Below are 17,126 nucleotides of genomic sequence, written 5' to 3' on the forward strand. Positions count from 1 at the left end.
ACTTCCTGTCCCCACTCCTCCTAGCACTGGCAGATTGTTGCTTTCTGCTGACTACATAGTCTGAACTGATAGCTTGCTAAAACTGGATTATTCTTTTGAGGCTAAGAGGATCCAGCATTTGGCTTTAATGAGCCCACTGCATCATCCACAGCACACAAGTAGCTTTCCTTCACAGGGCATGAGGCACCCTTTCAGTGGCAATATGATTGATGTATTTAATAATCCCTGTGGAACACAGAATGAATTCTCCAAAGATATGCTCAACCTTGCTGCCACTTGGGAAAAGTAAGGAAAAGAGTCAATCATCAAATGTCAGACTTGTCTCACCCTTGCAGTGTAGCCTGGACAAAAAGTCTCTTCAGTTTGCCAGTGCAGAAGCTGCGTTCATTTCAAGTCATTAATACTCAGAACATACAGAGAACATTTTTTCTCCTGACCCCAGTAGTTCTGAGAGTCTCAAGCAGAGCAGTCAGTTTTCAAATACAGAAGAGATTTTTATTCTTTGTAAGAGATAATGTAACTTGTTACCTAATGCATCTTAAACACCTATGTGTGTCTGTGCATACGTGCCGTTTTACACAGCAGCTAAAAGACACCTTGTAGAACTAGGATGATCCAGTGATTAGGGCATTAGCTTAAACTTGCTGATCATGAAACTGTACTCAAGTATCTGAATGTATCTAAAGCATAAGAAGATAGCTCTTTTAGCCCCTCTATGCCTCATCTTAAAAGATAGGGAGCTGCCACAGTGTGCATCTTCATGAGCACACTGAGAGGATGAGTACGTTACAGACAGCCAACACACTGGTGGGGCTGTGGGTGAGTACACACGGTAACCGGACTGAACAAGTCACAGCTTCAAAACGTGACCTCAGCAGAGATCTGACAGCAAATATCCTGCGGCGTTTCTGATGCATGCACTAGCTCTTCCTTTCACAGTTCAGTGAGTACCCCTTGGCCTCAACTAGTCTCTGGTTCCACCTTGAATTCAAGCTCCTCACACTTTCACACTGGCTCAGCCCCTACTCTGTACATATTTATCCTTCTCCTCACACATACATTTCCTCCTGCCTGTGGCATCTACCCCCTTCACTCTCCTCCAAGGACAGAATGATTTTTTTCCCTTCTCTAGCTCCTTACGCACCTTCCCAAATCTTCCTGATATTTACCTTTGCATTAAGGACTATCCTCACTTCCCTGGGTTAGGTGTGTTCCACTTGTTATTTTGGTTCACGTTACTCTAAGTATTTCTGGAGGAAGCCTTGCTTTTTTATGCTTTCGGTAGGGAACTTCACAGTACTTTATTTATTATGATAATAGCTCTAAACCATATTAAAAGATCATCCAAGCAGTAAGCTTGACACAGCATAACAAAGTTAAACAGGAATGAAGGCATGATCCAAAGGCCACTCTCCACTAAGCAACATGTCAACAGAAGTGAGCATCTTGGCTGACTTTCCTGTGACTGATTTCTAATTCTGTTGCTTTAAGGAGTCTCTAAAAAGCTGTGTAAGATAAATATGAAATAACTGATGAAGATGAAGGAGGTGGAGGCTGTTTTGCCGATGCCATTTAGGGTCTGAAGAACTTTAACAAACTAATGTTGAGAAGACCTGCAGTGAGTGTAAGGCAACAGCCCCTACACACACACAGAGAAGCCTGAACATGAACTTTATAAAACAAAGAAATTTCTTAGCATCTAACCTATTTCAGGTACTATTCTCCAGCTCTTCTCCATTTACAGGCTTAGGTACTTGGACAGCCAGAGGGCACAGGAATGGCAAAACTCAGAGACTCTCAGCAGGGCAGTGAAGATCTGCATCATCTGAGTAAAGGAAAGAACTGGGATCTGAAGCGTCTCTTGGAGCTAATTTGGGGACGGGCTACAGATCTGTCATTTTAACTGAATCTACAAACAGCCTCCTGTTTGAAGCAAAGGAGTCTGTCAATGCAGAACAAGGTCAGTGCATTTGTATAGGTCATCTCTGAACACAGCTAGTGGTTAGCTGCTGAAGCTGTTTAGGGGACAGAAGCACCAAAATGCGCTCAAGTCCTTATAGCTCTGCATCTTTTATTCTCTTCAGTATTGTGTGTTGCTTGGATTTCTGTCAAAAAGTATTAACTCTGCATTCAAAAACAGAACCATCAGGTTGCACCAGAATCCCCAAAACAAACCAGCCAGCCTTCCCTTCGGCATGTACACTGCCAACACCTTCCCAGTGTCCCACACCTCACACCAGTGCATCACCAGCACATGCAAGAGTTCCAACATCTATGCACAGAAAACTATTCAAAGTAAATAAATATTTAAAAATCTAAGCCTTAACACCGATTCCCCACAACAGGGAATTACAATAAGAAAAAGATCAATTTTGTTAGCTTCACAGGAACAACTACAGTAACTGATACGAAACCTTTTGTAAATTTTGATTCTTTACTAGGAACTGCTGCACACTCAGGCATCACGTTTTACTGAATATATAACTGTGAAGATCACTTAACAGATTGGAAAACCCTTGATGTAGCCTAAGTAGCAGCACTCTTCCCATGGTACTGAATGACTCCACCACCAGAAATAGAGATCTGGATGAACATGAAGAGTTTGTGTCTAAGAAATTTGATAGCAGATGAGGTACTATAGATATGAACTTGAAAATGGAGCAGTTGCAGAAGTAAAGAAGAAAAACACTGAAGCCAAGATATAGCTTGAAGTACAGCACAACCTTTCAACTTTGAATGTTCAAACCTTCTTTGGTCATTGCAACAAAACAACTCTGTACTCTCCTTTGGTGGATTTACCAAAGACTGGTATCCAACAGCAGACTCCACCAACCCAGGCAGCAATCTGGAGGATATTTAGACTTCCCAATAATATTTTGAAAGTGCTCTGTTCTTGGGCTGCAGTTCAGCTTGACCCAGACAATGTCTGTTTTCCTCTTCCTAATCTTTGACATAATAAAAGCAAACAAGAAGAAACAAGGACTTTTAGCAGATCCTCCTTTGTTTGTATTCCAGGCTTGGCATTCAGTCATGCTATGTACCAGCCCTGCTACTGGCAGAAGGCCAGCGATGAAACTTGAAATCAAAGAGAGACCAAGTATTTCATGTTCCCTATTAAATACCTCTGGAATATAACCCCAGAGATTTAAAAAAAACCTCTTCTTGAAAATCCTGGGTATAGATGAGAATAGAGGTGTTTGTCATTTTCCCCAAAAAGGTAGCTAATGATTTTTATTTTTTAAAATATTTTAGCAGAAAGTTGTTACGGTATCTACTGCAAATATTAGGTCGTTAGATAAGAGACACTCACTGACACTGACTTGATTTTATTACTAAGTAATAAAATTTCTGTGACATTTTGTTTAATATTAAACAAAAGTTTCGTATTTTAAAAAATGTTAGTAAACAAAACAATAACAGTGTTTAGATTTTGTTTTCCCCCACACAAAAACATGAAGATCACCACTTGTACAAGAGATTGACATTTTCCAAGGCAGAAACAGATGTAAAAGACAGACACAAGCTTGTCTAAAGAGTTTGCATTGGATTCAGATTTAAAAGCTTCTTTTTGTCGTCTTGGGCTGTGACAGTCTCTTTTCACTGAAGCACCCTTCCAAAAGGAAAGGTGTAGGCAAGTTGGATCTTGAACAACACTCATCTCAGCACTGTTTGTCCCTAAATCTAAAAGGGATTCCTGCAGTGGTTGGGAGAGATGAGGGGGGCGGCAAGGGGAAGTGGGGACAGATCTTCTCTTATATTTCTATTGACTGTACATCTCAAAGCAACTTTCTGAGTACTCAGCTTTCCTGTTTGCCTTCAAAAGTCCACCACTGCTTCATATAGCAAATACCTACCCACAGAAAGCTATCCTACCAGTTAGCACTTGAATGACAATTTAGATAAGTTTTCCTGCTTATGAGGCTCTTACAACAAATGTAAGTTGGAAATATTTTTCAAATGAGAAAAACACAGGTATTAGCCTGGAAATTCAGGTGCAGATGGACCATTTCAACTTTGTGTCTCGCTTGGTCTCCCCAGTAGGAAAAAAAATACTAAGATTTAATAGTTTCCTTTGATTTCTCACTTGCCTTTTCTCAGCAGTGGGAGAGACAACAGCTGGAGGACAGCAGGGGAGGAAACATTACATTTTTATCAACCTGATAGAAGAAGCCTAGGCATAAAACCTGCTTCTAATCTTTTTAAGGCAGATAATGCAAAGAGAACCTGTACAGAAAAATCTCTGAAAGACAAATTAATAACTCTATTTTCTATCAGTTAAACCATCATTTTGAATGGAACAGACTAGTATGAAGCTGCAATGACTGAAGCTACTCAAGCCCTTGTACAGCCATGACAGGCAGCTGCTCACAGAGTATTTTGCTCTAATCAGCGTACAACAAAGATTCCCCAGTCAAAGTCTTACACAAGCCAAAACATACTCACTTTTCAAAGTCATAAACTTTGTCTAGAAGGCAGGAACTGGAGTTTTTTGTTTCTTTCTTACCAAGGAGGGAGGAACTGGAGCATTAGCAAGGGAAAGTGACCCCTGAAGACTGTGCCGCTTCCCACCTGACTTCTGTCCATATTCTTTTGGTCAAGAAGGAACCACTAAGAACTGAAACAATTTTTTGCTAGACAACAAATAAACTATGTTCAATTGGTTCAGCCCAGTGCTACAGGGGGTAGGGAGTCTAACCATAATCTCTAGAAATAATCATCATCCCCAAAATAAGGATTTACATGTCCTATGAAGCAAATGGGAATATTTCTCTACTTTGCACTTCATGCACTACACTAGATGCTGCATGCAGTCTTCATTTTGGCTTTGGATGAGATCACTAGGCACTCACCACCACACCATACAACAATTCATTACAGACTCCGGAGAGCAGGCACACAGACTCATATGAATGTGAAGACAGTTTCCTCATCAGCTCTTGCAGATGAGATGGTCAAGGCCTCTACAACACAGCTCTGAAAAAAAAGTTATTCTTAAAAAGGTCATAAATGTAGCCTGACAGATTATTCCTCCTGTGGTAAAGAATTCCTTGTTCTCTGCTTCCTGGAAGGCTGCTTTATGGAGACAACCTGGCTTTATGGTATCTTGCTGTTACACTTACATTCAACAGCAGGAAAACTAGCATCGTGAATTTTGCACTGTTTGGTCTGGTTAAAATCATCACAACTTTTTTGATCAATTTAATGAACAAGGGAACCACCTGATTCCACCTGAGTTCAGGTGCCATAATGCTTATGCTACATTACACACACATAAGTAGCTATCATGTAAGGTGGTCACGACATTTTCCAAGTCACTCGTTGATTTTAATATAAAAAACCCAAACCAACAACCCTACCCCACACACTTAATACAAATCGATTCTTACAATTTGTTTCTTCTAGGGAACATACTTCTTTTCATTTCTAATAGTTTTCAATATCTTAAAAATAATACAGGACAGATGGAGATAGGCAGCAGTTTCCTGCCAGTTTCTGCCCTGTATACAAAATTATGTGAGAGTATACTCTTTAACACACTCTGGCATGTAATTCAATGCTGAGAGATCCCTCCTCTCGTCTGCTGGTTCCTGGGTACATGTTTTATTACAATGAAAGTTTCCTGCATGCCAGTGATGTTGCACAATTCAGTCACACATGCGCAGAACAAGAACCCCAAGGCCTTGCTTTACTGGGGAGAGGATATCATTCAAAGCCTGCTCACAGTGGTCCCTGCCTTCTATCTTATTCACTAGAAAAAGATCCTCTCCCAGTTTGGAAGGCACTGGGAGAGGATATTTTTCTAACAAATGAGTTTTGAAGATACTGCGAGATTATAATTCCATACTCACAGTGAGTGTATGTGTAGTCCAGTAACAGAAACCTATGTTCTAGTTCAACTACAGGATTGTGGACAAGTCACTCAGTGGGCTATGCTAAAAAACGCTCTATCTGTAAAGACAGATCAGACATCAGTGTGACTACAGGTATCATCATAGCTACTACAAATTCATACCAGAGCTCCAAACAGAAACAAGCAAACCCTAAGTCCTTATGACAGCCATTCTGAGTTGACCTAAAGGGCTTCTCATATTAATCTCAAAAAGGAGTTATTACCATTTATTTTAATTTACAGCTTGCAAAACAAAAAATCAGGGATGCAACCAGGATGGTATAGATCACATAATAAAACTGTGGGAAAGCATGTGATTGAACCCACGTTCCAGGAGCTCCTAATTCTTTAGGCATTACACTGCACTTATTTGCAGGAAGATGGCATCCTCAAAAAGAATAGATATATTAGATAATACAGTATTTACTGTACAACCAAGAAATAATGACAGGGAGAGAAGAAAGAACATCATGTTCTTCTCTAGCATTCTTGGCTTTTTTATTATTTTCATTTGCGGTTAAACTTAATATTCCTAAAAATGAAGGCCTTGAAGGCACCAGCCAGCTGGGTCCAAGCATTTCATGAGAAGAATTAAGCAAGTTTCTTAGCCCAGCCCTGCAACAGCCTTTCTAGAGTATGTCTGGCTGAAGTTTGCCATTGCAAACACAGCAATGCTAAACTGGAATAAGGCAGAGTGTTTTAAAAAAAAGACTAAAACCACCATGAACAGCGACATGAAATGAAGATGAAAATGTAGAGTCATCCTCAAAATGTGAGCAGAATTCACCACCATCCTCTGCACAGAAACCACTGGTATAAAACAATGCTCTGTATCCATAGGGTGCTTTTCATCCAATTTATTTCCTTCTCATACAGTTCAAACTGTTAGTTGAACAAGTCCAACTGCATTTACCAATCAAGTCAGGAAACAGGGAACTATTTCTCCTCCATCTGACTTGCTCAGAAGCTTATTCTCACTTCCATTTGTCTCTACTACTTTAGCTCTGGAAAAATATAGAGAGAGCACACATTACTGTAGAGAGAGGTTTTCTAATGATACACTTATTAACAGACTACTGACAATTGAGGGGTGCTGACTTACATGTAGCATATTCTCCAAGTGTGTGAACAATAACTTTGCTTTCTACAACACTTGACACACAATCCAAATTTCCAGTATTATCAAAACAAGTTTCAACTTCCCATCAGCCTACTGCAAATTAGCTTCACAAGAAGCACAATACTATTTTTGCTTGAATATTGATATTTACAGGGAAATTATGAAGCCCATTATTAAGAAATAGACACCAATTTATGAAAGGGTAGTGGTAAGCTGAGGCACAGAAAGACACAAGTGTTCTACAGCAACAAAACAGCGGCAATGGTAACAGACATACAACTGAATTTCAACCCTATTATCTAGTCTCTGAATTCTGTTATTTCTGTTTCACTCTTACTGTAACTCAAACTTGCTCCAGCCCAACTTTTGTTCTCTGTTAATTCTTAGAAGGCAGCAGACAAGTCTACAAAAATATCTAATAATGTAACTGAATGCTCTTGTACTGTGCAGGTATTTAAATCAATTTATCACTATGCAAATCCCACAGAATTTGACATGCTGTATCAAATACCTCTGTCAGTATTCTCCATGACTCCCTGGGACCAATGTCCCTGTTCTCACCTCTCCACATTAGCTAGCATGTCACAGGAAGCATATCTCCAGTCCAAATCAATGACCTGATAGCTCACCCATTGCTGTACATGCTGTATGAGATTAAGGCCATGCTGCAAACAAAAACTCAGACACAGGAGACAGGGGAGGTGATGTTAACACAGATGAACTTGGCAGTATGGGATAGAAGAGCTGGGTCAGGAAACAGAGAGCACTAGGATTTGTTTGCCTCAGATCTTAAAGGAAGGTTTGTTACTGAGAAGCCACTAAAAAGAAAGCTCTGTGATCTGCAAGATTAACAAAGATAGCAAGAGCTGCAGTACAATCCTAAGAAACAAACCAGCATGGAGATGCCCTTATACAACTTCCTTTAACAGGTGATCACCTTGAATATGGTGACACTCTTGATTTATTATTTCTAATGGGATGGAGAGGAGAGGCAAGGCTGAATTGTTGAACTTGCACACAAGACTATACTTAAACAAAGCAGGATTTTAGGGCAATATGAGTTTGGTTGTTTAGCTTCTATTAAGGCCATGATTTAAAACTGTTTGCAACAAGTTGCTCCAATTTTAACACAGAAGGAGTTAACCAGCCTGTGAGATGTAGGAATGTTTCAGTAAATTTGCTGTAGGACAGGGACAATCATAGCTTGGAAAACAGCAATTGCAGTTAAACAGAAGAACAACACACCGCCTCCAAATTTTGATCAAGGGCACAGGTGAGCCCTACACCAACGACAAGGAGGCATGTACAGTAATAGGTGGCAGATGCTGACAGGCATATAACCAGCGGGGTCCCAGTGCCACACACCATGGTATGCAGGATTCGAATACAGATACTTCTCAGCTGCTCTGAAGTGAGACATCTCAAGTGAGATTTGACAGCACTGGTGAAGGTTATAATGTTGTCCCAATAAGAACACCCCTGTAAATCAGGGGTTTACATCTTTTCTGATGTGTGTTTCTCTACAAACTTCCACCAGGAGCGTGGACTGCCATACAGAGGATGTAAGCCTCCTGGGAGCATACCTGGTTTCTCACTAGTTTGGCTGATGCCCTCACAATAATCAGTAGACTCCTTCCCACCTGCCCAGCTCCCTCATATCCCAGACTCCTTATGGTGGAGGGCTTCGAAAGTCTGAGAGCAAACAGCCATTGAAATTTACTTAAACCACAGAAGCTTTCAGCTTCCCTCCCAAATTCGGGTTTACAGCTTAACATACTGCAGGAGAGCACTCCTCCAACTGTGATCAGCTCTTGAGGACCATGAAGACAGCCCTAAGCATGCAGGTTGGACCTAACCTGTAGGGTGAAGAAACAGCACCAGGTGAGGAACTGGTAGAACTGAAGTACTAGAGGAAGCATAAATAGCATGACCAAAAGGTCCAGGTCGTAAAATCAATACCCTTGTGCATGACAGTAGCAAACAGGTTCAATAAGCCTGACAGAAACATACAATTTCACGTTTTGCAAAGCTTTTGCCTATGGTCTCTTGTTCCCACCCCATGTAAACTTTGGGGAAAAAAAAAAAAAAAAAGGCGGAAATACGAGATCTCTGCAGTATGCAATTCTGTACTGGAACTGAATTATATCTTACTTTCTGAAAAAAATCCAAGCTGCACTATGCAAAATACCTTCTTCCTGACAAAAAGAAAATGGAAACAGCACCTCCACATACATTTCTAATTCTTCTGTTGTATTAACTGTAATATGCAAATGAACTATTATTTCTGAAAGTTTAAAATCAGTAATTTCACTTCAAATAGTCTGTGATTAAAAAAATACTGCTGCACTTGATATTATCATTTGAAAGAAATCCTGCAAGATCAGTGATATGTTTTAACTTACATAGCTCTGTAGAATCTGAGAATTTTAGGAGAGACTTTGGGTGGGAAGAGTTGGGGTTTTGGTTTATAGTTGGGGTTTTGATAGGATTTCCATTTTTTTCATAAGGGGATGTTTCTGTTGTTTTTAGGCCACCGCATCTCTATCCAGGTGATATTATTCTTTTCTGAGTGCTATCAAAAAAACCCCACCAAAGAGGAAGTCCCTGAACTCAAGAATAAATGGATATTTATCCACAACTGTATATGGATAATATATCCATTTGTACTGTTTCTCTCACCACTCTCAGAAACTATCCCACAAACTCATGAGATGAAAGTGTATTTTAACTGAGATTTTATAACTTAAATATATTTAAAAACAAAGCTTCAACATTTAACCTATACAAAAATAAGTTATATAAATGGTAACAAAGGTACACAGAATTATGTCAAAGTATCATATTATGATTACTTCAAGGAATTTATGAGGGTAAGGGATTTAGCTTTAGCAGGTCATTCTACCTCTACCAGCCTTCCAGCAGTGCAGCAGCTGCCACACAGACATGGGAACAGCCCACTAAGTCCTCAGCCAAAGCTAAGGCTCTAGCTGCAAAGTGCTCTAACCTGTTTCATACCAAACTTCACCTTGGTGGTTAAATGCAGTATTAGGAAAACACATCCTCTGTACTTACTACTGTCTCCTCCAGACCTCACTTTGGTACTTGAGAAAGTATCAGCTTGTGACCTTAAGCTATTAAATACAGTAAGTTGATTAGTTGCAGTTCCTATTAAAAAGGCTGCATATCTACTGAAGAGTTCATGCTCAGGAATAAAAGAAAGGTGGTTTAGCTATTAATTGTACTGCTACACGTGATTGCACAAGTTCCCTACCAGTATGTTCTCCAGGAGACATGGGAGGTGCCACAGTATTACACAGAGCTGCTCTCTCTGTGCCTCATAAAGCCTGGCCTTCAGAAATGCACACTATAATGTAAGAATTAGGAATGAGGAATCTCATGAGTCTTGATCAGCTACAAGCAGCTTAACACATGTGCCCTTTTGGCTCTTTGGTCATCAGTTTTTCCCCATCGCTAGGATGGGTATACTGTGAAGGCAAACTAGTCAACATCCAAAACAAGGAAAGACTGAGCAAAAAGCCCCTGAAGTCCATCTCTCCATATGTTTCTTTGGACATCTACAAGTTTCCAGTGCTGTGTGAAGCGATGTCTGCACTACTTAGTGATGAATAGTCATCGACTATTCAGAGAACTGGTGCCAGAGGGCCAAGACCCACAAGTCAAATGTTTTTGTCTCCTGTGTGTGCTTGAGTAATACACAAGTGGGAGGCAGCAGAAAAGCTTTGTAACTAGAGCAAAGTGAATATTGACTCTGTTAAATAAAATACTTTCTGCATTACTAGTTGTAGAACATTAAGCAAAGAGAACACTATTTCCCAAGAAGGCAAAGTTGTCAAAATTGCAGAATTTGTCTGAGCCATTTTTCCACCTGACATAAGCATATTCCATACAGCTCTGAAAATATCTTTTTTAGTTTTTCTTCTCTTTGAAAGAGAAGAAAAGAATATACCTTTGATCAAAGACATTCACCAGAAGCAATACCTTTTAAAATTATAAAAGTGTTGCTTTATCATTTTTATTAGTATTCAGACTACTGATAAGAATTCTCTGGGAAAACAGATCTCTGTACCACTATGCCCTGCATACTTCTGACCTTCAATGTAAACTTGAGAAAAAAAAACCCAAGCAGGATTGTCAGCACTAGAGGTCAGAATCACCCACAGTAACCCTGATGTTACAGAAATTAGCATTTCAGGAACTAGGAAGACTAGACAGAAGCAGGCCAAATTAATTTGGTGGCTTCTGTCATGGAAAGATGCATGTAAAGGACTCTGAAAACACTTATTCCTCTTTGTGAACAGCACTCATGCTCTTGGAATGACATTTGGTGGGAAACCAGTTCTTCCTAATCTTACCAATACAACATAAAACCTATCCAAAGGTGTAAGTCCATTTCAGCCTGACAAAACTATTTTTCCTGGGCTATTAGTAGTAGCAGGGCAGCAGTGTGCCAGGGAGCTCTTCTCAACAGACTCTACCAGCTGCACAGGAAACAGATTGAATTTGCTGCACCAAGTTCATCATCCTGCTTGAAATACAGAAGGAAAAAACACTTACCTGGAACCTGTGAACCAACTCCAGTGACTGGCTGTCATTTTGGTCTGCTTCAAGGATGACATCTGTCAGTTTATGTATGATCACATCCAAAGGACCCTGATCTTCAATGGGCTTGTTCAGGTCAAGCTGAAGAAACCAGACAGAAACCTTTTATTAATATATGGAGGATCTGAGGTTCTTGTCCCCGTAACATCCAAGGTGTTGCTGCCACACAGAAGGCATTTACTTTACATGCCACCTTTATTTTGGTATGTTACCCAAATCCCTGAGAATTTACACTTCACTGAATGTCAGAAAATTTTACTCAGACATTTATTTCTCAACACTGTAGATCTAATTCCATGAAAAATTAATGAAGTCATTGGCAAGCGCCCTTCATCCAAACACCTTCCTGTGCTTCTCCACCCTGAGCCAACATTTTCCTCTTCAGTTTTCTTTCCTAGTACTTACACATGCATACAAGAGGAATGAGCCAACAAAGATTATCACCACTAATAAAAGGAACACCTGCTGTGACCTTCGCCCTTTGGGACTGCACCAAACAGTACGCAGGACAGTAATACAGGAAACAAAAGCAAGTGACTCAGGATCTTTGCAAATTCATCTGCTGCAGGGACAGCTATTTAGCTGATAAGGTGGAGTAGAGGTCCCAGAGCACTCTCACTAGCAAACTTTGGCAGTTAGGTGGACAGGGGACAAAGATTTGGGGTGGGGTGTGCAGAAACTCTGCTCAAGACAGCATGGGAAGGCATGAAAATGGTGGTGATGTGTCACAGGGCTTGGTCTCCAGTAGCAAGACAGGCTTCAAGGAACAGAGGAATCACCTGTACTGTAAAACGTTTGAGTTAGGGATCGAGGAAATCAAGGCAACAGAGGCTACCGGACCTGATGGGATGCATGCAAGGATACTACAAGAACTGGCCAATGTCACTGTGAAGGCCTAGATTCATTTGGGCATAAATCAAAACTGTGGAGATTCCACCTAAATCAGGAAGAAAAATTCCACCATGAGAACAGTCTGGTTGCAGCACAGAGTCCGGAGGCTGTAGGATCTCCATTCCTCAAGGTTTTCAAGACCTTATGGGACAAAGCCTTAAGCAACTCAGTCCGAATTTAATGCTGAATCTGCTCTGATCATAATGATGTATTATGGTTCCTTAAGGTCCCTACCAAACTTAATGTCCCCATGAAGTTACTTACGAAATTTCAACATTTGTACAGTTTAAGTACCAGAACAGGTTTATGTTCTAGCCAACACACTGGGCTGCCCACAGCACAAAAGCTGCCACATTATCAAGCACTGCTCTTCAACCAATTGCAAGAACAACTCCATCAGTGGAAATTTAACCTTGTAAACTTCAAACCGGGAACATCTTTGAAATGAAAAACAGATGTACACTCACTAAAGTTACCATCTGGTTTTACAGTTACATGCATGCTCCTTTCCATTGCTGCTATCCGTTTTATTCAACTCTGGCAGAGAAGGGGGTGAGGGGACAGGAGAAAGAGGAGGGCTGCACAGAAGAGGCTGCTGATGCTCTTTCGATAGAAGCCTGGTCTTCACTGTCTCATTAGCTTGTTTTGTCCTAACAAAACTTCCCACCCTACAGAAATGGCCCTGCTTTGAATTAAGGAGTGCCTTAAGGAAGGTAGTGATAAGACAGGATGGCTGGAGCTCAAGCACCAATAAAAACTAAACCAGCAGAGATCTAGCAGCCTCGTAATAATTTGTTAGTTGCTAATCTAAGTGATCCATGTAGCCAAACTGTTTTTCTTGTGTAGGCAGTCTTCTCTGGGCTAGGCTACTTAAGCTGAATAACTGAAGTTACCTATGGCACAAAAGCAAACTGAAAGGCTGCCAATTCTTCCCAAGAGAGACCACCTTTGCCCATTACTATATGCTTCTACTAACAGTTACAGGTTGAAGTTCTAGTACTATCTTTGAAGTACTTCTGTAGATTTTAATACAACTGGAAAACATATTGTGCATCTATCTTCTGTGTAGACTAACAGAGGTGCCATTCAAAGCAGACTCTGCATGCAAAGATTATGCAATGGTAAAGACAAACAAGACAGACTTGATGTGAATGCTCAGTGATCAGTAAACTGTGGCTGAGTGAAGCAGTCCACAGAAACTCTGGCTGTCCTGGCACTTAGATTTTTACTCCCACACGTAGTGCAGCACAAAAGCTAAGGGCACGCGTTAGTGTCTGCAAAATTAAGGCAAAATGAAGTGAACTGCATTTTGGCTAAGGACATGGAAGGAGATGATCTAGTTCTGCAACCAAGTTCCAGAAAAATCAGTTAATATCCTTAAAAGAAATCTCAGATGACCACATTGCTCTTCTTGAGGTTTTTTCATCTGCACATCACATCTGGAAGGAAACAGCAAAACAGAGAGTCCATTTAAGTAGGTCAGAAAGTTCCCAGTTGCCAAGGTACAAAAAATGTGAATTAATCCATTTTCAGGACTTTGTTTGAAAAACAGAAGCAAATAAGCATTTGAGATTTGTTACCCCTCCACATCCTTCCTGCACTTGCAGCTCAATCTGCATAGAAACATTCAGACAACTTTCAGCCTTGACCCAAGAATAGAAATAAACTTTCAAGGCATATCCAGTCATTTTCAGCACAGTATTTTCCAGAAGCATAAGACATGTGGGCAAGGTAAGTTCTTCACAACAGTTGTACCAGCTAAAAGTAACTGGCTTATTTTGAGAATGAAACCAAATGCACCTACTTTGCACATCAGAAAGTGTTAAACAGTGTCCCCCTTAACAGGGCTCTGCCTCCCCTTCACCAGGAAAGCAGTGCTACAAATGACAGCATGCTGAGGCAGTTCCTCCAGTAGGAAGTTCAATGACCACTTCAATTGGCTCAACAAGGACAGCAGGTACTTTACAACCACACAAACCTTCAAAATTTGATCCAGTATTTTGTGAAGGATCAAACCATTTACAAGAATAAGTTCTCTGTGTTCTGAGCTATGCTGCGGAAAGCAAATATTCCTGGGCTGTGCGGAATTTGGAAGAGATCCACCTTCCTTTTATATACTGAGAAGAAAAAAAAGTAGAAGAAAAAGAAGAAAAAAATATTTGAGAGGGAAAAAAAGAAGCCTTTTCAAGCAGAGTATCAGACCCAGGCAGAAGTCAGTGAAAGTAGAGTGCAAAATTTCTGATGGCCCTCTGCTGAGACAAACACTGATTCATTGTTTGTCATCAGCTGGAATTTCAGCCCTCCTACTTCCCTTCCCTTTCAGCATCTCTCTCTCTCTCTCTCTCTCCAAACGATCTTTGCATTTGACATGATCACCCAAAGGTTTGTTTTTGCACAGAACTAACACCATAGCAACAGAAGTGAGAGAAAAGATTTATCAGCACCAGTTTGAAAAAACAGAGAGATATGGCTATGGTGTCCCAGCTTCTGTGGAATAGGCTATAGTCTACTTTATTGTCCTTTTTTATATTTAAAAAAAAAATAAAAATCAACCAGGTATTGGTTTCATTACATTGACACTTACTACCAAAAGCCAGCAAAACTCAGGTGAATGAGATGGAAGACAGTGTCAAAATTGTACCCAGTAAATGCCAGATACAAGGCATATGCCTTTTGAGCTCTTGCAAATCCATATATGGAAGAAAACAACCGCTAGATAAACGCTCTTATCATAGCTGGCTGTAGCTAGCCTGCTCACCTTCTAATAGAAAGCCTGGCTGGGAGTTAAATGCTCCAAGCTTCGAAACATCATAGTCCCCTCCAAATGCTCCCCAGAGCATCCACTGGAGAGAAAGTTGCAGGCATAACAGAGCTTCATCTCTGCCCTCCTCCCTCCTCCCCTTTCCTCTGTCCTCCAAATCATTACACAGGAGAGCAAAAAAAGTTTATTTCCATTAAGCATAATTTGTTTAAAGTTTTGGGGTTGTTTTTCTGCAGAACACTGGCAATCCATCTATACTGCAAGGACAGGGTTAGCGCCTGGCAGAGTGCCACAGCTCTCCACTGGTCCCAACTGCAATCCCACCCGCATGCATTTCTGGAAGCTGTGTTTAAAAATAAAACTATGTCCAAGTGAAAAAAGTCTGGATTCGTTCACTCAGAAAAAAAAACACCAAACAACTGCAAATGTCGGATTTAGCAAAAAGAAATATCATTTATCTAAATGATTAAAACAGTTTTATATTTTTTGTTTTATTCAGTGTTTCCAGTCCATGCTATAATCAGCTGTACTTCAGAATCTGGCTGAGCAGGGTTTGTGTTTTTTTTAAAAGCTCTTCAGAAATAGTTTCTGGATTATCATTCACATGAAATTAAGTCTTAATACCAACCTCTTCTGTTCTCTGAACTAACGGCAGATCTGCCCAATGCTATATCCTTGAGTACTTTACATCTCCATTTCTATTTATCCTCACTTTTCTCTTAAAATGAGGGAGGGAGGGAGGGAGGGAGGGAGGGAGGGAGGGAGGGAGGGAGGGAGGGAGGGAGGGAGGGAGGGAGGGAGGTGGATGAAACCTAAAAATATCTTAAGAACTCTGGAGAGGGAAGGTAAGCAGCAAAAATCAATACTGCCAAGTTCATTCTTTCACCTTATTGTAAGAAGTAAGCAAAAATACACAGGATAGTCTAATTACCGGAGAGAAGCAGCTTACATTTGAAAGGAAGTGGGGAAATTCCTGAAAGAAATCAGGAAAACAGTTGTGCATATCCATCCAATACGTGTGAGCCCTACCCATGCAGAGCAACAGAGACAGAACAGAGCACTGCAGAAGCCTGCCTGCTCTTCTGACAAACCAAGGGAAATCCTCAGGACCAAGCAAGACCACAACATCCTCCTTTCCCAAATTAAATCCTGCAGGAGCAGTCCAGTCCTGTTCCTACACCAGGACTTCACTCCCACAAACCCTGCTGTCAGGTCTATGCAAGTGCAAAACTAACGCAAATCACTCCCTGTCAAAGCCCATGGAAGGTGACAAAGTATATACTGGTATACATTTCCTCATGACGAAAGACATTGTATCACCTGTTATTTTTACTGATATACAGGCTTTCCATAGCTCCTAAAATATTCACATATTCAAACTAAATAAACATTTACATATTTAAGAGAGTTCCTCCTCATCTCTCGAACCAAACAAGAAAGTGATCTGGGCTGTCATCACGCAGAGCTTGAGCAAGTATTCAGCACTTGCTGCTGCTGCTAATGGGGCCAAAGGATACTGAGGGAGAACATAAACCCATCTAGGCAACAGAAACACCAGCTCTGTCCCGCTGCAAAGGGCAAACATGGACCCAACTATCAAAGGCTGTAAAGAAAGAGCAAAAAGTTCACCAAGAGGCCCTATCTTCTCTCTCCATGTCCCCCCTTCCCCAGCCATCCTCCCCCAGTGCCAAATGAACTTGCACGTCCTGTTGCAGCAGTGGCAGCAGCAATCTGAGAACGGAAATCCGCTGTGGTGAGGAGACTTCCCCCCCTCGGCTCTCCTGCTCTCCCTTCACCCTCACACTGACATGAACAGAGGACATTGGTAACAGTCACCACGTTGG

General features: G+C 40.9%; 1 protein-coding gene across 1 annotated transcript in view; it reads right to left on the reverse strand.

The window, feature by feature from the left end:
• The window catches only part of ITPK1 (inositol-tetrakisphosphate 1-kinase), a 156,806-nt gene that overhangs the window by 65,349 nt on the left and 74,331 nt on the right, over positions 1-17,126 (reverse strand). The window contains exon 4 of the mRNA XM_074908571.1: positions 11,586-11,711. Coding sequence (XP_074764672.1) covers positions 11,586-11,711 — 126 coding nt within the window. The remainder of the gene's footprint in view (positions 1-11,585; positions 11,712-17,126) is intronic.

Source organism: Athene noctua, chromosome 6 (assembly GCF_965140245.1).
Source record: "Athene noctua chromosome 6, bAthNoc1.hap1.1, whole genome shotgun sequence".
NCBI classification, from domain to species: Eukaryota; Metazoa; Chordata; class Aves; order Strigiformes; family Strigidae; genus Athene; species Athene noctua.